Raw genomic sequence first — 20486 nt, 5'->3', positions numbered from 1 at the left:
CTGTAGTTTTACAACCCTAGTGTTGCACACTATCAAATCAACCTAGGGGTAGGCACTGTTAGCTAGGGGGTAGGGACTTTATTTGGAATCCAGCCGATGAGAGGAGACTTTGGATTGTGGGCAGCATTGCAGAACTGTCAATATTAGAATATTAGTTAGTCAGTCAGTCACTGTAGCCTGTCTGTTCTTAACATAAGAGGAATGTACGTCCAGCACTGTGTGTGTGTTCTGTTCTGGCTGTGTGTGTGTGCTGTGGTGACTCTTCTCAGCGGTGTACTCAGCAGCGATGGGACGGATCCGACGGTTCCATCAGAAGAGAACAGAGATGAAATGGGTGAGACTGCATTCTCAGAAATGAGGACCTGTCTGGAATACTTAAAGATAGCTCTCTTCTCTCCTTTCCTTCCATCTCCACATCCCCTGTTTCTTTCCTTTCTCTGTCTCTGTCTCGCCCCCTATTTCCTACTTTCCCCTTGCACTGCTTTCTCCCTCTCCCCTGAGTGTATTTGAGGGGTGAGTTCTGAGTGTGTGTATCCTATGCCACTGGCAGACCCCCCCTCCCCTCCAGAGGTACGTTGCTGGTCTCCCAGTTACCCCTTCAAAGCCCTCTGCTCATGGCCTGAGCCTCCACAGACCCAGCTTCCCATACAGTACATCGCCACCTACAGGTAAACTGTTTGTTTGTTTGTGTTTGTGTGTGTGTGTGTGTGTGTGTGTGTGTGTGTGTGTGTGTGTGTGTGTGTGTGTGTGTGTGTGTGTGTGTGTGTGTGTGTGTGTGTGTGTGTGTGTGTGTGTGTGTGTGTTGTGTGTGTGTGTGTGTGAGAGAGAGAAAGCGTTTGAGAGAGAAGCTTATAGATGCTCAAAACATCCCCCTTTCTCAGTTAATCACTCCGTATGTCCTAGTATGAAAGGCGGAGAGATCCAGCAGTGCCATCCCTACCCTACCTCCGTGCATCCTCTCCCCAGCCCAGAGTCCTCTCTCCCTGGGATTAATGGCTCCTCTCCAGGGGCGGGGTGGCTCTGTGTCCTAAAGGGTTTAAAGCTCTACACGTCTTACAAGCTCAACATCACAGGAGTCAACCGTATGGGCAGCGCCTCCCACCTACAGGCCTTCACTGTAGAGGACATTGGTAAGAACCTGTCTCTCTGTCTCTGTCTCTCCCACCTATTGGAATAGTAGTAGCAGAATCATTGTGAACCTGTGTGTGTGTGTGTGTGTGTGTGTGTGTGTGTGTGTGTGTGTGTGTGTGTGTGTGTGTGTGTGTGTGTGTGTGTGTGTGTGTGTGTGTGTGTGTGTGTGTGTGTGTGTGTGCGTGTGCAGTGAAGCCGGACCCCCCTGTGAATGTGACTGTGCAAGTCGTTCCCGGGAAGCTGAGGCTTGTGGTGAAGTGGGCCCCTCCCCCTTCCTGGTCTGACCGCACCCTCTTCCCCCTGAAGTACCAAGTCAGATACCACTGGGACAACAAGGGTACCCCACATGAGATCACTGTAAGTGCAGACTCTTATTGTGTCTGTGCGACCCTCTCTTTATCTCCTTTTCTCACTCTCTCTTTCCTCCCTCCTCTCTCTCAATCTCTCTTTCCTCTCCCGTCTCTCTTACCCCCTCCCCTCTCTCAATCTCTCTGTCTCCCTTTGTCTCTGTAGTTGGATCCGTTTGAGGACACCAAGAAAGTTCTACCAGGGCTGTCTCCTGGGAGGTCTTATCTAGTTCAGGTGTGTTCCATGGAACTGATGGGGCTGGGACAGAGCAGTGATTGGAGCCTACCTATTACTGTCACTATACCTGCACACTGAACACACACACATACACACTGAGATAACACAGGCATATATGCGCATGTGTACACACACATACACATACACACACACACAGCGATCCCACACATAGATCAACACAGGTCACACCCATAGATCAACCGCATTTGTAAACCACAACTTGGCTTAACAATGATAATAAAAACACTTTATTTGTAAAGCATGTTTCCAACATTGTGCTAAATGTGCTCATTAAAACAACACAGTGGTATTTCACTCAGAATTGACTCCAGCATTTCCACAAACTCCGTGTGAAACTCCAATAAAAATCAGTCGGAAACAACCACCACCAGAGGAGTAAGGAACTCCAAGTGTGTGATGCCCAGGGAGAAGGCAGGAGTTCTGGGGAGGTGGAGCAGGACCTTCTTCGGGCTGTGGGTCCCTGGCCCAGGCTTCTGAGACTGATCGCTGGCCCGAGTAGTCCGGCTCTGGATCAAAATTAAAATCACATCCAACTTTATTTTAAGGGAAACATCCTAATACTCTAGTATAGAGGAAGATATATGCAAGAAAATACTATTCAAAATATTCAATTGTAAATAAATAAATAGCTAAAAAGCTAATTAAATACACCTACAGCCTACATAAATAAAAGATAAAGCTATGAACCTGCATAGAGAAGGACGGCCGTCGTGTGAGGTAGACGCTCAGGTCAGTACTGTTGTAGCGTCCTGGTCCAGGGGTTATGGACCGGTCTTCTGATGTAACCCCTGCCTGTCTGCTCCCCGCTAAGCTGTAGCTGGCACTGGGCGGTGTCACGACTTCCGCCGAAGTCGGTTCCTCTCCTTGTTCGGGCGGCGTTTGGCGGTCGACATCGCCGGTCTTCTAGCCATCGCCGAGCCACCTTTCATTTTCCATTTGTTTTGTCTTGTTTTCCCACACACCTGGTTTACATTTCCCTCATTACTTGTCGTGTATTTAACCCTCTGTTCCCCCCCATGTCTGTGTGTGAAATTGTTTGTTGTAAGTGCTCATTTTGACTGGTGCGCGACGAGTTTTGTACCCATATTTTGTATTTCTGGATGCCGTTGGTTTTGATAATTAAACTACTCCGGTTATTATCCAGTTCTGCTCTCCTGCGTCTGACTTCCCTGCCACCAGTTACGCACCCCTTACAGACGGCTTGTGGGGCACCTGGGAACCCAGCAGGTTAGGGTGGGTGTACCTGGGAGGATGATTAAAATGATATGAATGATATAGGGTCACTCTTTACGCCCTCTCCCTCTCTCTCTTTCATTTGTACCAGTCAGGGGCGGGCACAGAATCCATTATACGGTAGTGTGACCGAGAGCCAATAGTGTAGGAGGGAGGTCTGAGATGAGCTTTCTCTGGGCTGTAGGCACCTGGACCTGGAGTCTGGAAGAGGTCAGCTAGAAGTGAGAGTGATGGAGAGAGGGGGTGAGACAGAGAGGGGGGGAGAGAGAGAGAGATGGGGGAGAAAGAGAGAGGGGGTGAGAGAGAGATAGAGAGAGAGAATGTAAAGAATGTCCAGCAACAAATGCCCACTGGGGTAATAGAGTTTGATTGAAAAATGTATCTGATTCAGGGAGTAGCTAGTCTCTCCTTCATGTCTTGCCCTGCCTAGCATGGAGTAAGAAGGGGTACCGACGCGGCCGAACCGGGTCATCTTGGTATCGATGTGGTACTGGGGCCCTGGACTGCAATCCACGGATACCACTGTGGAGAAGAACGCACAATAATTCATATTAATAAAGGTCAAAGGTGAATTTAAAGGTCAAACTTGAGGAAAATGTCAGCAGTATTTTCCATCGACTTCTGCTTCCTTCCCGACTAGCTGGAGTGTGAATCCTCAAGGCAACGGTGTGAATAAGGTCTACTACTCACTATACAAGAGAAATAGGCAAGGAGACTGAGATTGCCCTCAGAGACTTACTGTTGCTGCTCATACGTCTGTGGAAGGTGCAGGCGGGGCTACTGGGCTTGGTGAGGTCATTGTTGATGTAGCCAATGGTTGGAGGTAGAGCATAGAGACCGGGGCCTGGCCCTAGCAACAAGTAATGATGGTGAAGATAATGATCATGTTTATTTTCCAGTCATGTAAAACATGACTCCTACTCGTTTCTAGAGCTTCTACATTTCACTTTTCCATTGATGTTAAAATTAAAGTTTTAATTTAAACATGTTGCATAATAGATGTCTTCAACAAACCTTTCTCTTTGCCAGCAATTATCGGACGTCTCTTAACCTCCATGATTTGTCAATCTCTCTCTCTATTTTCCTACCCTCTCCTCTTTTACACGTTGTTCTTCTGTCACTCCCAGCTAGGGTTGCCAATCCTCAGAGAATGCTGAGGGACTTTCTCCTAGAGCAGTCACTTGTGTCTGTGTGGGCAGCCCTGTGATTCGCTGGCAGCTAGAAACGCAATCACCACAACAATAACAAGCAGGAGAAGAGATTCGGTCTGGTTTGATCCTCTGTTAGTCCAAACATATCCTCTGTACGGGTCCTTCCTGCTTCACGTCTGTAGACAAAACGTTTTTAGACCACTTCACTCAAAAGGTATCCCAGAATAAGTTGACAACTCTACTCCGTGCACACAGATCTCTCTCTCTCTCTCTTTCCTCTCTTCTTCCTTCTCTTCCCTTTACTCTTTGCTGTTCTGTCACTGATTCACTCCCGGCACCATCCAGCCTCTTCAGGAAAAGCACAGCCTCAAAGGCTGAATTATAGATGGTCTTTACAAGCTGAGAAAACGTTATCTCCATTCTGCTGCCCTGGGTAAACCTAAATCACCATCTCGCTTCTCTTCTTGGAGTTCATGTGTCATAGAGGTGACTCCATGTCCATGTGATGAGTACGCTTCCTTGGCGACTGAAGACTTATGGTAGCTATTCAAGGCTTTAGCTAATGCCCAGGCTTTAGCTCAGCTGGTTAATATTGTTGTGGCACAGATGACCAAAGTTAAACCCATGTAGTCACGCATAGACAATTAGCTACACTTTGCCCACCTGCAGCAATCGTTAGATGCCCCCCCTGTCTCGCTGGTACACACTGTGAAGCAGGAGGTATTTCAAATCTGACTCTTCAAAGGGAGACTCAGCAATAGGATATCATCGCACATATTGGGGAAACTTCCTGCTTAACATACATACATAAACAACAACAGAATTACCAAGACTGCCACTATTGTCTCTCCCTAATTTGCATTGCCGCTGTTTCTGTAAGCAGAAATCTGACCGGCAGTGCATAATGATGTCATATTGCTGAGTGTAGCTTTAAGTTACTGTATAGGGTATCTTTACATAAAGGGTGCTGGGAGGCAGAGAGAGGTAACTAAAGGTTGTGAGCAGAGCCCTGACCAACAAACATGGGTTAATTATTAACAGGCACTGACTCAGGACACCCGCAGGCCGCAGTAACGGGAACCTGCAGCCATGTCATCAACATCAGACAAACAACGTGGCCGTTGACCCTAAACATGCTGGATAAACAGAGTCGGGTTGCTACCAATTATGTATCGGCACAAGCTTGCCACTGTAGTGAACATGAAAATTGCTCTGTCACAAAGTACTTCAGAATAAAACAGGGCACAGGAGTCATTGGTGATGTAAGACCAGCCATGTATAAACTGGGTTAATGGAGTCATGTATAGATGACATATAGAGAACATCATTCCTGCTCCCCCAGTGTAACATCAGCAACATAAACATGACAGGCTAGAAGTGCATAGAAGAACACAGCTGTGTGTCTGGGGGTGTGTGCGAGTGTGTGTGAATAGAATGACTTCCAAACTCTTTCAAACAAAACAATAATTCATAATTAAGTCAATAACATGATCACAAACCTAACATAACTTACTAACAAAACATAATAGTTTAAATACGATACTATTTAAATATGATAGTACAAAAATATAAGTGGTGAACTGCCTCCACAGGTAAACATTAGCATTATGGTCAGGAAGTTTTCCTGGGCAGGGCCGTATGATCAGGAAAAACTCCTGACCCTACTTATTATTAAGACAGATCTCCACACTGATACAGACAACAATGTCAGTCTATAGTCTTGTAACGATGCCCCCCCCCCCCCCCCCCCCTGCAGACCAGGGTTCCCAAATATTGGGTTACAGACAGTTCCGATTGGGTCATCATGGTTTAAGACTGGGATGTGACTAGAAACATTACTATGGTCCTCCATCTCTACTGTTCCTCCCAGTATGTTAGCTTCCACTAGAGGGTGCTGTGGATCTCTAGCTTTTCAGTGCTGCCAGTATTTCCACAGTAAGAAGAAGATCACTCTTCCTCAACTTCTTATTCCTCCATGTCTTGTTAAATAATTACAGCATAGTCTAGGGCTGTCCCCAAATTGTATTTATGCCCCCTTCTTCCGTCGCTGAATGGTGTATGCAAAACCACAGCATTTAGGAGAAAACATTTTTCACACACATGATGTTGTCTTGACTTTGTTGCTGGTTGTTTAAAGGCAGGAGTGATGCGTACTATGACTTATCCCCTTGTAGGACCTGAGAGAGAGAAAAACTAATTAGGATTTCCCTGAACAAGAAAAGCTGAACGATTCAAACATGATGATACAAATGATTCAATAAGACCTGTGTGCATGCCTGTGTGTGTGGTTGTTGTATGTGAGTGCAGGTGAGTTCTACTTAGATCCTTACCTACCTGGTTGCGTGTTTTGTGGCTCTTCTGCATCCAGACTCTCCATTGGTCGTAGAGTTTGATTGACATGCCGCCGCAGCCATACGCATGATTCCGTACCCAGCCGAAGAACTGCTTCAGCTCTCGACGTAACGTAGAATTGGAGTCTCCAGACTTGGAGTTACACGAACCTGATAATACACGCTCTGTAGGAGGGGAGAGAGGGGGTTAGAGTGTGTGTATGTGTTTGGGTGTGCATATGTGTGTGTGTGTGTGTGTGTGTGCGCGCGCGCGTGCGTGTGCGTGCGTCCTCACCACTATGAGGTGTAGAAGCAGCAGTCGGATGGCTCCATTCACTCCAGATACCAGCCCTACGAGACCCATAGATCCCTACTGGGTTACAGCGCACCTGCATAGAACACACTGGGATTACCACACACACACACACACACACACACACACACACACACACACACACACACACACACACACACACACATATACACACACACACACACACACCGTACCTGGACAAAATACACAGTACCCGGTCTCAGGCCTGCCAGACGACATGATGTCTGGTTCCCAACGTCATCCATGACCTTCCAGTCTGAGATGTCCTCCAGCCGGTAGCGTATCTGGTACTTGGCCTGGAACAGGAAGTCTTTGAGAGCTGGCGGAGACTCCCATCGAACACTCAGATGGTCCTCCAGGTCACCCACACGACTCACACTCACACCTGACGGCGGGTCCGTTGTTACTGTGGACGGGGAGGGGAAAGAGGCAGCGTAACTCAGAACTACTTTAAAACAGCAAGATCCATCTAAAATAATGGTTATTTCTTTCTTCTCTGAGTGAATTGGATCTGACCGCAACAGTAACTCATACAGCACAGGTACTGTTAGTGTGTGTTATTAGTTTCAGTGTGGAGGGAAATGAGGGAGCAGCGAGTAGTAACTCGAGTGGTGTAAAGCGTCAGTCGCCCACCTTCCTAGCCCTGCCCCATCCGCAGGGTGTGTGTGTGTGTGTGTGTGTGTGTGTGTGTGTGTGTGTGTGTGTGTGTGTGTGTGTGTGTGTGTGTGTGTGTGTGTGTGTGTGTGTGTGTGTGTGTGTGTGTGTGTGTGTGTGCCCACCCAGCGTGAGTAAAAGGAAAATGAGCTCATCAAAAGGCAGGGTGTGTCTGGTCTTCTTCCATTTGTCAAAATGCCCATCCTCCCCCATTTGTGTGTGTGTGTGTGTGTGTGTGTGTTCCCCCTCACCCCCAAAATCCTGGGTTGGGATCTAAGTAGTAGGATGAAGTTGGTCCTAGATGTTTATCTTAGGTCAGTTTTACAATTCTCCACTAATGGTTACTGTTAGGTCTTGGGCTAGGTAAGCTGATCCTGAATATGTGCCCCAGGGCAACTTTTAACTGGGGCAAGATGTAAAGCTCTAAAGCCAGAGGGTCAAAGTTCAGGCACTTACTCTCTCTCTGTCTCTCTATCTGTCTCTGTCTCTCTCACACACACACACTCGCACGTATGCACACACTCACCCACGTCTAGGATATCCAGGGTGATGACATCAGAGGTGGCTGAGCCGAGCTGATTGGTGGCTTCCACCCAGATCTCATAGGGCGTGAAGAGGGCGAGGTCACGAGGTATGTAGCAAGAGTACGGCTGGGCGGCATTGTACTCCTCCTCACATTCTCTCTCTCTGCCATACCACCTACACACACACACACACACACACACACACACACACACACACACACACACACACACACACACACACACACACACACACACACACACACACACACACACACACACACACACGTGTATTAGACTCAGACTGTATTAGAATGTGTGCGTATGCGTGTGTATTAAGTGTGTGTAAGGAGTGTGTACCTGAGTTTGTATTTGAGTGTGTATTTGGTCTTGATGAAGGTCTCTCCCTGTCCTCCTGGTGCCCATCGACAGGTCAGGTCTTTGGTGTTTCTGGACCAGCAGGTCAAGTTGACTGGCTTTACTGGAGGCACTGAGGGAGAAGGTGGGTGGAGGGAGAGAGGATATATTTTAGTCCAGAATGTTCTTCTGTCTGTCTGGGGTTCAAATTCTGGGACTTTGCCACGATTCCATCCCTTTCTGAACACAAGGTGTTGAACAGGGACGTCACGCTGAGATTAGGGCAGTATGACAACACTGTGTGTGTGCTTGTGTGTGTGTGCTTATGTGCGTGTGTCTGTCAGACATGTGTGTGCTTGTGTGTGTGTGCTTATGTGCGTGTGTCTGTCAGACCTGTGTGTGTATGTGTGTGTGCGTGCTTATGTGCGTGTGTCTGTCAGACCTGTGTGTGCTTGTGTGTGTGTGTATGTGTGTGTGTGTGTCAGACTCCATGTCCAGGGAGTAGTAAAGGGTGTAATGCACAACAACATGGTGTAATAACACAGGAGTTAACAGGACTAAAGACCCTACAGTTACTCATGAGACTGGTAATACTGTTAACTTTTAGCTATGTGTGTGTGCTAGATGCTGCTGCTAGATGTGTGTGTGTGTGTGTTGCTCCACTTACTCCCAATGTAGAGGCAGGACCCGGCTAGAACATGTCCTCCATGGTTGTGACACACCAGGTTGTCCCCTGACCTCTGCCTAGAGGCTGGCAAGCCCGGCAGGGTGACACTGAGGGCCGTAGGGCTCAACACGCTGTAGGAAGAGCTGGGCAGCCGGTGGCCATTCAGGCTCCAGAACAGAGAGCTGGCGTGGAGGCCCAGATCAGGGCTGACTGAACATGTGGCAGTGAGGGTGGAGCCGATGGGCAAGGCTGGGTCCTGGGGGAAGATCCCTGCCATCTCTGGAGGGGAGAGATGGGATGAGTGAATTCATGGATGAAAGAATGGTTGATTGAACTATTGATTCCCAGTAAGCAGAGGGAAAGAGACAGACGAAAGGGGAGAGAGAAATGTGTTTTTACTGATTCAGAAGAGAATATCCGACAAATAGGCTACTGTATTCTAGAACACAGCAGTAACTCCCAGGTCAGTGGTGAACCCAGATTTCCACTTCCATAGACCCAGAGTGTTTATCACGTCGTCAGACCTCTATAAGTCTCATCTTCAAGACACGAGTGTTGAACAGGTGCCTCAGATAAAGGCTGTGTTGTGCTTTGAGGAAGCTCTTGTGAAGACGTTCATTTGACCAAAACTCCTCCTCAACCACACACACACACACACACTATTTACACCAAAACACTGGCAACGCTGATGCTGTAAATGTATCATCGTGGAAAGGAAGCCAGGCCGTGATTAGCCAATCAAACAACGATCCAGCTCCATAACAATCATGGTCTCACCACTGCAGTATTACAGGAAAGGCAGAGGGAATGCCCCTGAATTAAGGAGCAGAACATTCAGTCCAAAGACCTCAACGACAGATGCAATTACACTTGTGTATTTACTCTCTTAATGTGTGAGTAAATACACAAGGGCTTTAGCCCTAGGGTTCTGAAGAAGTAACTATGGGCTGTAAAATAGTATTTGTTTCTAGAAAGGAGGTCCCCTGAGGTAAGGCTGATCATATAGATGATGGTTTAAAGGTGCAAAGGTGTTTTTTCTGGTTAGAGTGTTCTGTGCACTCATTATACGGCATTGTACAGAATGTTTGTTTTTGTTCATGTCTGAGACTGAGCATTGATCATTTCTGCAGGGTTTTATTTCCATCCAGGCACAGAGCCAAGATGGTGATCGGTTAGATCAGGTGTGTTAAGTGCTTGGATGGAACAAAAGTCTGCACACCCTGTTTGTTTCTCAGGGGTGAAAAGCATTGCTTTTAATCTAAGTAAACACACAAGCTGTCGAGCTAAAGCCCTGTATTACAGCACTGGTGTTGTGAAGATGAAAAATGGCCTCTGGTTCTGGATGACAGTCTTCAAGGATGCTTGGAAAGCGACTAATTTAGTTTCTACAACACTGTTTACCTTTCGCTCCTGCACGGAACAGTTCAAAGGTAGTCTGTGTTTCTGTCCGTCTACAGGACAAAGGAGCCACACGTGGAACATTTGATGGAGGCCTTGTATGTGAGTGGAGTGAATTGAAACAAGAAGTCATGCAACTTTTAACCATATCGAGCAATGTGATGTTTCCTGAATGGCAGTTACTTTGACTATGATGAGTGAGTGGGAGTTTTCACTGGAAATGTTGACAACAAGAACAGAACCTAAACTAGAGAGCATCAACATGACATTGAAAGGAAGGTGAGAGACCGTTCACAAGGCAACCTAAAGGTCTTCAGTGGTGAGGAGAATGCTGATGCACATCCAAACCAAGAAAAATAACCTTTCAGAAAACGTGTATTGCTTTGTTATGAATCTATCGCTGGAGTAAGGGGGGGGGGGGGGGGGGGGGCAGTGAGTCTTGCTCTTGAACCAGCAACTCTGTGGAAAGTGCACAATCACCTGTGACATAAAAAGGCAGTGGCTCCCTACTGTCGCATACATTAATTTCTTCATTAATCGAAACAACTGAAAATACATATAAAGTTCATGGTTGGACAATAATAATCTAGGCCTACGTAGTTTTTTGAACTCATCTATACAAATAAACTGGACACAGACATAAAATCTAGCCGAAATACCTGTCATTGATTTACTTTACTTTGTATTAAACTGACGGTTAATATTCCCTGAGACTCGACCATATGACGTCACCGTCTGTAAAGCCCAGTGCTATATGTGTTAAACGAATTATTAGCCGAACTGTTGAAATTCATCCTCTTGGGACACAGTTTTTCAATAGCATGGTCAAGAATACCAAGATCTGTGTATAGGATTATTATTTCACCATTTCATCAAATATACAAGGGCTAGTGATTGTTTATGGAACTGACATTTTTTTTATTTTGCAATATTTTACATAAAGCAATATCGCATTATTTTACATAGTTTGACGCTGGATACAGATGTCAAAAGTTATTTCATTTCTTTATGAAATGCATTATAATTCAGTTTAGCCTATTCATTTAATTTGAAATGTTTGGAAAATATATGGTAGCCTACTAAAATTATTTTTAGGACAACAATATTATGGAAAATCCTTTCAAAATATGTAGGACTTGCAATCGTTAGAGCAATTATTTTGTACACTCATTCCCTATGAAACCCGCATAAACAATACAGTTTAGCGCATAAATAAGGTTTAGGACAGTAGACTATTATCTAACAGTATATCCTACCAAACCAGCTTTACAGACAACGTGTGTTATCACATGGAAGAGCTGCTGTACTTACGTGACGATGAGGACATAACAGCAGGAATGTACAGAATCAAGAATAATAATGACAACATTTTATGGCAACTTGTATCTTCTTTCGTTCAGTCGGTAAACTCTCCACTTTTTACGCTTCTATTAATAGAGTATAAGTTACACAGGTTAGGAAGGGGAAAACTGCACAGGTTCAAGTTGAATTGCACCGCAGTCCGAAGATGCGAGAAGAGGAGTCTTTCATGCCCAAGCTCCGTCCAAACCTATTATTTGATCAGTTGATAGCAAACCATCTCCGGTCCTAAAGAGACCATCGGTAGTCGTGAGCTTTTCCAACCTCCGTTTAGTATTCTAGTGCTTCAACTTCTGTTTGTCTGTGTCTTCACACACAAGTTCATACTTTTCAAGCTCCTCCTCTCTTCCCACACCAACGCCAGTCATTTTTTCTTCCCCCCAGTCTTTTCCTCTCTTTTTCAATCCCCCCTCCCCATCTCTTGGCCTGTGATGCGTCAAGGAGTAAGATCCATTCACTTTCACCCAATCGCTCTTTCCCCCTCTTTTCTTTCTCTCCCTCCTTCTTTTCTGGCTAGGGGGCTGTTGAGTGTTGAGTCACAGAGCATTATAGGAAACTTCCTCATGATGACTCTGACTCCCACACAGTGTGTGTGTATGTGCATGCATGCGTGTGTTTGTGTGTCTATGCATGTATGCTTGTGCATGTGTGTGATATCTGAGATGGTTTGGTGGTTGGGTTTGTGTTTGTTTTGATGTTATGGTGACAGGTGGTGAAAGGGATGTATTGTGGTATCTTTCATAACCCATACCCAATGCAGGGAACAACACATATTATGTCTTACAGTAGTATATTTTTCTCACTGAGTGAGTCTACACCCCCCCCCCCCCCCCCCCCCCCCACCAACTAGCTGAGATTGGAACTTGTCACTTTTCCAAATTATATTAAATATTTCATCAATATTTTCATCAGCCATTCCTTCCTTCAATTCTTCTTTCATTCCTACCTTCCTTCCCTTTGAAGTAATCACTGATTTGACATTGTAGGATTGGTGACAGTGGGTGTCATCTGATGCTTTGGATAACTCACTAGATGTCTTAATTCACATGAGCGAGACAGTGATGTAAGGTAGACTACAGTCACAACATCCAGTCTACTCAATCATACTGCATTATCTTGTAGAATAAAAAAAAAACACTTCAAGTTGAACATCTCAATGGGCCCTATGACTAATGTCTGAAGTTGGCATACCCCTCTCTTTTTTTCTCTCGGTCTCTCTCTTCCCCCTCATCCTCTGTCTCTCTTGCTTTCTCTCTTTCTCTCTTTCTCTCCCTCTCTTCTTTGAGTCAGTTAGTGTAACAGAGACTAAGAATGTTAACTGATTCAGAGGCAAATGTCCCACAATGCCATGCTTTCTCTTGGCTCCGGGAGGCGCCCGTTGTTCCCGAGGTGATTCCCGCTCGTGGTGTGGCGACTGTATCCGGGCATCCCGTAAGTGTGAAGAAAAGATTTGAATGAACAAGAAAACCCCGTGTTGTGTCACTTATAAGCCACTCTAAGACTGTAAGAATGAAACAGATTTGCTAAAGGGGGTGTCGATTGACCGGAAGGGACTGAAAGGAGAATGTTTCTCATCAATGCAAAAAAAATGGTCTGTTAGTTGGCACACACACACACACACACACACACACACACACACACACACACACACACACACACACACACACACACACACACACACACACACACACACACACACACACACACACACACCCACACTGAGGGTAAGATGGTTCTGGATCTGTGACTGACTGCCTACAACCATGCTGAAACATTGAGGAGGAGAGATTGGAGATGGTTCAATCCAGTACTACTGTAACAGACATGGGAAGACAGGCGTATTCCCTTTAAACCAGACCACGCTGATGGGAACATGGGCCGATGGCAAAACCATGAGGCTGATAAAAGTGGCTTAACCCTGTGAGATCTACAGTTGCAAAAATGCAACTCTGCCTGAATTGCATCATGTAAACTAAACAATGATGTCAAACACTACCTAGTGCATCTCCTTAGACCCAGATTCATGTCGTACTAGTATTTGTTGTGTCAGTATGATTATTGTGGTATCAGTAGCCTCTGAAACACTAGAAACCTGTCCTCTCATCTGAGACCCCTACACAAGCATAGTGTATGTTGGTAGCCATCCATGCAAGTACATTACTTGAAATGATTTTTTCTGTGTTCTGATTATGTAAAAAATGAATATAAATCAAGAAACAAACATTCTGAGCCAGAGCTAGAGGTAGTTTTGTAAGTGATGCAAAAATGCAACATTGGGCTTAAAGGGTTGCAAAACTGAGAGATTGTCCATATTTGTAGAATTTGGAAGAGAAACAATCAAAAACTTCCATAGCTATTTTGATGTTCCTTCTACACATCAAAAGAACAGGCAAAAAAAAAAGTGTGGTTTATGAGGTCAAAATACTGCCATTGACAGTATTATAGTAAGATAGTAAGATAGTTCAGCCAGAAAGGACAACTAAATAAAGTAGGTTAGATGTTCTTCATACATAGAAAAAACATTAAATAGTTGATCCTTTCAAAAATATATGTTCAAATTATCTATTTTAGACAAAATGACTTCATTTCAGATTCATATACCATTTGTCATTAATTAATGTTTTGGATTCATTTTGATGTGATTTTTATAGATTTTCACAGTTTTCTTAAGGTAAAGTTTTCATACATTGAAGCCCAATGTGACTTTTTGCAAAGTTTCCAGAAAATTGTTCTATAAACTTGAAATTCCAAAATCTAATTATTTTCATATCGGGGGCCTATTACAAGTATTTCTGAAGGGGAATGGCATGCTTTCCTCATTTCGTTCTATGCTTGCGTCTCACAGGGGAAGGATGATTCCATTAAGGGGAACATCAAAATGGAATCCAGTACTGTAGATTCCAGTACAATAGAATAGAATAGATTGTGATGATATGTGTATTATTCTCCTCTGATTATGGACCCTGCAGGAGGTTTTAGCAGAGGTTACAGTTAGAGCCCTCTAATCAGGACTGGGAACCACTCCAACTCTATCTGAGTACAAGATGATGTACCAGGGGAGAGATAGAAAGAACGGGAGGCAGGAAGAAAGAAAGACTGATGGAGCAAGAAAGTGAGGGGGATAGAGAGACAAAAAGTTGGAGAGCGAAAGGGAGAGATAGAAAGAGAGAGAGGTAATCAGAGAAAAGCAGAGAGAGATAATTTCCTCTCAACATACCTAGAGTCAGCCCCAGAGGTCCAATCCTGCCTGATTAGGAGAAGAATGTTGTTTGAAGACCATCAGTACCTGGTTATGAACCAGTTCCATACAGGGACACAAAGCAGGGCTACTCCTTTCTGAGGAATTCAGAGGGATTGTGCATATATATCCCTGAAAAAGGAGAGAACCAATCAGACTGTCATTCCTCCTCCTCACATAGACAGACTCGCTCTCTCTTTCTCAATGGTTTCCCTGAAATAATGCATGACAGATGTATGTCAACCTCTTTCTTCTCCCTCTCTCTGTCTGTCTCTCTTATGGCAGGGCCTCCAAAACATGCCAACGTAACTTATGTTTCTCCTTCTCTGTCTCTCTACGTCTCTCTCTCACCCTCTCTCCCTCTGTTCCCATCTGGACCCAATGTGTCGGTCTACTCTATGCCATCAACAATCAAAAAAAGCAAAACACTACATTGAGGAGAAGGAAATCAAGGTTTTGTCTGTAAATCCCTCTGGTTTTATAGCCTGAATTACAAGTATATGTGAAGTGCGTGTTCATTTGAACTAGCTGGGTTGGATAGATTGGATACTGGCTGCTTTCACCCGTAGGCTACTCCCCAACCCAATAATGTGGAGCTACAGTACGACTGGGAGGGCCTGCTGCTCCATTTATATCCATTGGAGGGCAGTACCTACAAGCTTGTTCTGTATGTGTCGATGGCTGTATATGTAAGCAATAAGACCCGAGGGGGTGTGGTATATGGCCAATATACCACGGCTAAGGGTTGTTCTTATGCACGATGCAACGCGGAGTGCCTGGACACAGCCCTTAGCCGTCGTATAATGGCCATATATCACAAACCCCTGAGGTGCTTTATTGCTATTATAAACTGGCTACCAACATATTTAGGGAAGTAAAAATAAGTGTTTCATCATACCCATGGTATATGGTCTGATATACCACAGCTGTCAGCCAATCAGCATTCAGGGCTCGAACCACCCAGTTTATAACAGTGCATATCATATATTTTTGCATATCCCAACTCCCCCTGAAACACCCGCAGGGAGTCAGGTCAAGGCCAGGGTCGCCATTGTACATCACCCCTGGAGCAATGAGGGTTAAGTTCCTTGCTCAAGGACATAGCAACAGATTTATTCACCTTGTCGGCTCCGGTCTTCGACTAGCAGCCTTTCGGTAAATGGTCCAATGCTTTAACCTCGAGGCAACCTGCCTGTATACATTTGTTTTATTACTGTTAAGCCTCAAATAATTTTCATATTAGGTTATCAAATATATATAATAATATTTAATAATCTTCTATCATTTCCCCTTTCCCCTCTGCTACAGCCTCTGTGAAAACCACCACTGCCTCTGCTGTCTCTCAGGGCACTGCCAGTTGTACTACAGTCTCTGTAAGTGCTCTTCTCTGCTATAGCCTCTAAGATGAACCTCAGAACATTTCTTAGCTAATATCATTACAACCATTGAAACATGGCAGAAACAAAACTGTATCAGTGTAACGGTTCTGTAACGACCAACGCTGGGCGACGAAAAGCAAGTACAGGGTGTGGATTTAATAATAAACAGACATGAAACAAAACAAGAACCGCGTCTGGACAGGAGAAACATAACTACATCAATGCTGAGACTCGGGAATGAAACTGAGGAAGTGACAGATATAGGGAAGGTAAAGGACATGATGGAGTCCAGGTGAGTACCATAATTAAGCGCAGGTACATGTAACGATGGTGGCAGGTGTGCGTAATGAGTGAACTGGTGACCTCGAGCACCGAAGAGTGGGAGTGGGAGGAGCAGACGTGACAATCAGTGTTTTGATATGATGAAGATATTGTGAGTAATCATATTCATCTATTTTTGTCTTGTTTCATTTTCAGGAGAGCTGATTAGTGTGTGGACTACCTGCTCAGGCAGACTGGGAAGGCCATGCAGGACATGGGCCCTGAGTCGGAGGAGACTGATTTTGAGGACTATGCAATGGACCCCACAGTTGGTAGTCTTCTGGATGCCTTCACCACCACCACCACTACTGACTTCTCTGATGCCAGCCCCACCCAGGCTGCTCCCACTACGGTCCAACCTGCTGCGTGCCCCACCCAGGCTGCTCCCACTACGGTCCAACCTGCTGCATGCCCCACCCAGGCTGCTCCCACTACAGTCTAACCTGCTGCGTGCCCCACCCAGGCTGCTCCCACTACGGTCCAACCTGCTGCGTGCCCCACCCAGGCTGCTCCGACTACAGTCCAACCTGCTGCGTGCCCCACCCAGGCTGCTCCCACTACGGTCCAACCTGCTGCGTGCCCCACCCAGGCTGCTCCCACTACGGTCCAACCTGCTGCGTACCCCACCCAGGCTGCTCCCACTACAGTCTAACCTGCTGCGTGCCCCACCCAGGCTGCTCCCACTACGGTCCAACCTGCTGCGTGCCCCACCCAGGCTGCTCCCACTACAGTCTAACCTGCTGTGTGCCCCACCCAGGCTGCTCCCACTACAGTCTAACCTGCTGCGTGCCTTCCCAGGCTGCTCCCACTACAGTCTAACCTGCTGCGTGCCCCACCCAGGCTGCTCCCACTACAGTCCAACCTGCTGCGTACCCCACCCAGGCTGCTCCCACTACAGTCTAACCTGCTGCATGCCCCACCCAGGCTGCTCCCACTACAGTCCAACCTGCTGCGTACCCCACCCAGGCTGCTCCCACTACAGTCTAACCTGCTGCGTGCCCCACCCAGGCTGCTCCCACTACAGTCCAACCTGCTGCGTGCCCCACCCAGGCTGCTCCCACTACAGTCTAACCTGCTGCGTGCCCCACCCAGGCTGCTCCCACTACATTCTAACCTGCTGCGTGCCCCACCCAGGCTGCTCCCACTACAGTCTAACCTGCTGCGTACCCCACCCAGGCTGCTCCCACTACAGTCTAACCTGCTGCGTACCCCACCCAGGCTGCTCCCACTACAGTCTAACCTGCTGCGTGCCCCACCCAGGCTGCTCCCACTACAGTCTAACCTGCTGCGTGCCCCACCCAGGCTGCTCCCACTACAGTCTAACCTGCTGCGTGCCCCACCCAGGCTGCTCCCACTACAGTCCAACCTGCTGCGTGCCCCACCCAGGCTGCTCCCACTACAGTCTAACCTGCTGCGTGCCCCACCCAGGCTGCTCCGACTACATTCTAACCTGCTTCCTCCAGTGCCAAGTCTGCTGCAACTAGTACCTGCTTTCTTCACCCACATCCCAGTCTGCTGCCAGCCAACTCCACCCATGAAAAAAAACTTGATTGGTTTGGTAAGTGGCAACGCATCACTAGTTTCCATATAGACTCTGCTGTACTCCAGACATTTTTATATTTTTTCTACAATTAGAGGCTTGAATCAATCAGATTGAGCGTTAACCCACGGTTCCGCTTGTGCGTCACAAACCACTCACTTCCTTCCCACACACACTTGTTGAATCAATGTTGTTTCCACGTCATTTCAAATCAACTATGTTGAACCAACGTGGAATAGATGTTGAATTGACGTCTGTGCCCAGTGGGATATTTTCCCTACCGCGTTAGAAGTTCAAAACGGCGATAGAAACTGTAGGCTGTTGCATAATTTTCATGTTAATTTGGGTGGGGGGATATAAAGTGCATCAGTCGAATTGGGAGTAGGGCCTATAGCCTACAATAGAACATCACACATTCAGGTGTTTGAACTATTAACACGGCTGCAGGAACTTCTGACAGGGCTTCATGGGATTTGTTTGATATATCACCTAAACTGCCAATGGCAGGTAACACAAGGAGCCACTTGTGGATTTGACAGCTCTTACACAGCTCTAACGTTTCACATTTCTCATTAATAAATATATAATAATGTTTCTAGATTTCAACCAATTATTTGAATGACTTTTGATTGTAGGTCAATCATTCTTCACTTTTAATAACTAAATTACACTATGGTGTAAAACACATTAAGGACACTTGCTCTTTCCATGACAAAGATTGACCAGGTGAAAGCTATGGTCTCTTATTGATGTCACTTGTTGAATCCACTTCAAACAGTGTAGATGAAGAGGAGGACACATGTTAAAGAAGGACTTTTAAGCCTTAATACAATTGAGACATGGATTGTGTATGTGTGCCACTCAGAGGTTGAATGGGCAAGACAAAATATTTAAGTGTCTTTGAAAGGGGTATGGTAGTTGGTGTCAGGCGTACTGGTTTGAGCAGTGGTGGAAAACGTTGTCAATTTACTCAATACTTGAGTAAAAGTAAAGATCCCTTAATAGAAAATGACTCAACTCAAATTTGAAAGTCCCCCAGTAAATTCTACTTGAGTAAAAGTCTAAAGGTATTTGGTTTTAAATATACTTAAGTATCAAAAGTAAATGGAATTGCTAAAATGTACTTAGAGGCAGTAGGGATAACCAGGGATGTTCTCTTGATAAGTGTGTGAATCGGACCATTTTCCAGTCCAAATGTAACGAGTACTTTTGGGTGTCAGTGAAAATGTACGGAGTAAAAAGTACATTACTTTCATTAGCAATGTAGTGAAGTAAAAGTAGCCAAAAATATTAATAGTAATGTAAAGTACAGATACCCCCCAAAACTATTCAAGTAGTACTTTCAAGTATGTTTTACTTAAGTACTTTACACCACTGGGTTTGAGTGTGCCAAGAACTGCAACACTGCTGGGTTTTTCACACGCAACAGTTTCCTGTGTGTATCAAGAATGGTCCACCACTCAAAGGACATCCAGCCAACTTGACACAACTGTGGGAAGCATTGAAGTCAACATGGGCCATCATCCCTGTGGAACGCTTTGGACACCTTGTTTTGTCCATGCCCCAATGAATTGAGGTTGTTCTGAGGGCAAAAGGGGGTGCAACTCAATATTAGGACGGTGTTCCTAATGTTTTGTACACTCAGTGTATGTGGCTCTCAGAGGAAATTGTCATACATCCCACTGGGCACACACTGGTTGAACCAATGTGGGATAAACAGTTTTCATTGTTTTTCAGCTTATAATACATAATGAATAATAAACACCTACATCAAGGTTAGAAATGGGGAGGGATATTATAAATAAAGTAGGAATTTGCTTTCAACTGTCCAGTCATTTCACATAAGTGCAGATGAAGAAAACGAAACGAGGAGAGGAAGACAAAGAAAGGAATCCTCTTCAGATAGATTGAGATGCAGCCATACCGCTGTGTCACTGTGCCATGGTAGTTTCACTTTACTTTCTCCTATCAGCACTGTCAATAAAAAAAAACGCACACACGCCTGCCCACAGGTCACCTGCTCACAATCATTTCACTATGTTCTGTAATGACGTTATAATTACAGATACAGATAGGGGTTTATATAAATATAAATAATCACACACGCTACGTTTATTAGTGATCCTATCATGCATATTGAGAAATCATTGATTGAACGAACCGTTTACGGATCCACAACCACTAGGTCGAGAATGTTGCTGTAATTCTTAGGGGAAATGCATGCCAGCAAACATCATGGTGTTCCATTAAACCGTTCCGTCAGATGC

General features: G+C 45.5%; 4 protein-coding genes across 6 annotated transcripts; 1 reads left to right on the top strand and 3 right to left on the bottom strand.

Annotated features, from left to right (window-relative positions):
- Positions 1-154: 154 nt before the first annotated feature.
- On the top strand, positions 155-1975 carry LOC129859731 (interleukin-27 subunit beta-like). Of its 2 annotated transcripts, none has more exons than XM_055929836.1 (5): positions 155-334; positions 551-668; positions 904-1130; positions 1322-1488; positions 1645-1975. In XM_055929836.1, the coding sequence occupies exons 1-5, from the start codon at positions 202-204 to the stop codon at positions 1792-1794; spliced, it is 795 nt and encodes a 264-aa protein (XP_055785811.1). In that variant the 5' UTR covers positions 155-201; the 3' UTR covers positions 1795-1975. The 2 variants fall into 2 exon arrangements, with proteins under 2 accessions (XP_055785811.1, XP_055785812.1); XM_055929837.1 differs by having other exon boundaries at positions 199-334; positions 882-1130.
- LOC129860088 (outer dense fiber protein 3-like) lies at positions 1947-2822 on the bottom strand. The gene is made up of 3 exons (XM_055930416.1): positions 2797-2822; positions 2425-2635; positions 1947-2243 (listed from the first exon to the last, which is right to left on the bottom strand). The coding sequence occupies exons 1-3, from the start codon at positions 2820-2822 to the stop codon at positions 2085-2087; spliced, it is 396 nt and encodes a 131-aa protein (XP_055786391.1). The 3' UTR covers positions 1947-2084.
- LOC129859732 (outer dense fiber protein 3-like protein 2) lies at positions 2538-5866 on the bottom strand. The gene is made up of 4 exons (XM_055929839.1): positions 3985-5866; positions 3710-3820; positions 3421-3492; positions 2538-3185 (listed from the first exon to the last, which is right to left on the bottom strand). The coding sequence occupies exons 1-4, from the start codon at positions 4025-4027 to the stop codon at positions 3049-3051; spliced, it is 363 nt and encodes a 120-aa protein (XP_055785814.1). The 5' UTR covers positions 4028-5866; the 3' UTR covers positions 2538-3048.
- LOC129859730 (cytokine receptor-like factor 1) lies at positions 5866-12077 on the bottom strand. Of its 2 annotated transcripts, none has more exons than XM_055929835.1 (8): positions 11694-12077; positions 8985-9263; positions 8321-8450; positions 7966-8138; positions 6959-7191; positions 6747-6840; positions 6452-6637; positions 5866-6298 (listed from the first exon to the last, which is right to left on the bottom strand). In XM_055929835.1, exons 1-8 carry the CDS (start codon positions 11749-11751, stop codon positions 6282-6284), a joined length of 1170 nt encoding a protein of 389 aa, XP_055785810.1. In that variant the 5' UTR covers positions 11752-12077; the 3' UTR covers positions 5866-6281. The 2 variants fall into 2 exon arrangements, with proteins under 2 accessions (XP_055785810.1, XP_055785809.1); XM_055929834.1 differs by having other exon boundaries at positions 6456-6637.
- Between the last annotated feature and the right edge of the window lie 8409 nt (positions 12078-20486).

The sequence above is a fragment of the Salvelinus fontinalis genome, chromosome 7 (assembly GCF_029448725.1).
Source record: "Salvelinus fontinalis isolate EN_2023a chromosome 7, ASM2944872v1, whole genome shotgun sequence".
Taxonomy (NCBI): Eukaryota; Metazoa; Chordata; class Actinopteri; order Salmoniformes; family Salmonidae; genus Salvelinus; species Salvelinus fontinalis.
Note: the sequence above shows the minus strand (reverse complement) of the source record. Positions and strands in the feature narration are given on the sequence as shown.

Excerpts from the sequence above, each read along its gene's own strand:
- LOC129860088 (XM_055930416.1), bottom strand. The coding sequence starts at position 2,822 with ATGGGTACAAAACTCGTCGCGCACCA. Across the intron at positions 2,636-2,796 it reads ACAAAACTCGTCGCGCACCA|CGGCGATGTCGACCGCCAAA; the intron begins GTCAAAATGAGC and ends TGGCTAGAAGAC. Across the intron at positions 2,244-2,424 it reads GGCCGTCCTTCTCTATGCAG|AGCCGGACTACTCGGGCCAG; the intron begins GTTCATAGCTTT and ends ATTTTGATCCAG.
- LOC129859730 (XM_055929834.1), bottom strand. The coding sequence starts at position 11,751 with ATGTTGTCATTATTATTCTTGATTCTGTACATTCCTGCTGTTATGTCC. Across the intron at positions 6,841-6,958 it reads GTACTGTGTATTTTGTCCAG|GTGCGCTGTAACCCAGTAGG; the intron begins GTACGGTGTGTG and ends TGTTCTATGCAG. Across the intron at positions 6,299-6,455 it reads GCCACAAAACACGCAACCAG|GTCCTACAAGGGGATAAGTC; the intron begins GTAGGTAAGGAT and ends TCTCTCTCTCAG.
- LOC129859732 (XM_055929839.1), bottom strand. The coding sequence starts at position 4,027 with ATGGAGGTTAAGAGACGTCCGATAATTGCTGGCAAAGAGAAAG. Across the intron at positions 3,821-3,984 it reads AATTGCTGGCAAAGAGAAAG|GGCCAGGCCCCGGTCTCTAT; the intron begins GTTTGTTGAAGA and ends ACTTGTTGCTAG. Across the intron at positions 3,493-3,709 it reads CAGACGTATGAGCAGCAACA|TGGTATCCGTGGATTGCAGT; the intron begins GTAAGTCTCTGA and ends TCTTCTCCACAG.
- LOC129859731 (XM_055929836.1), top strand. The coding sequence starts at position 202 with ATGTACGTCCAGCACTGTGTGTGTGTTCTGTTCTGGCTGTGTGTGTGT. Across the intron at positions 335-550 it reads AGAGAACAGAGATGAAATGG|ACCCCCCCTCCCCTCCAGAG; the intron begins GTGAGACTGCAT and ends TGCCACTGGCAG. Across the intron at positions 1,131-1,321 it reads CTTCACTGTAGAGGACATTG|TGAAGCCGGACCCCCCTGTG; the intron begins GTAAGAACCTGT and ends GTGCGTGTGCAG.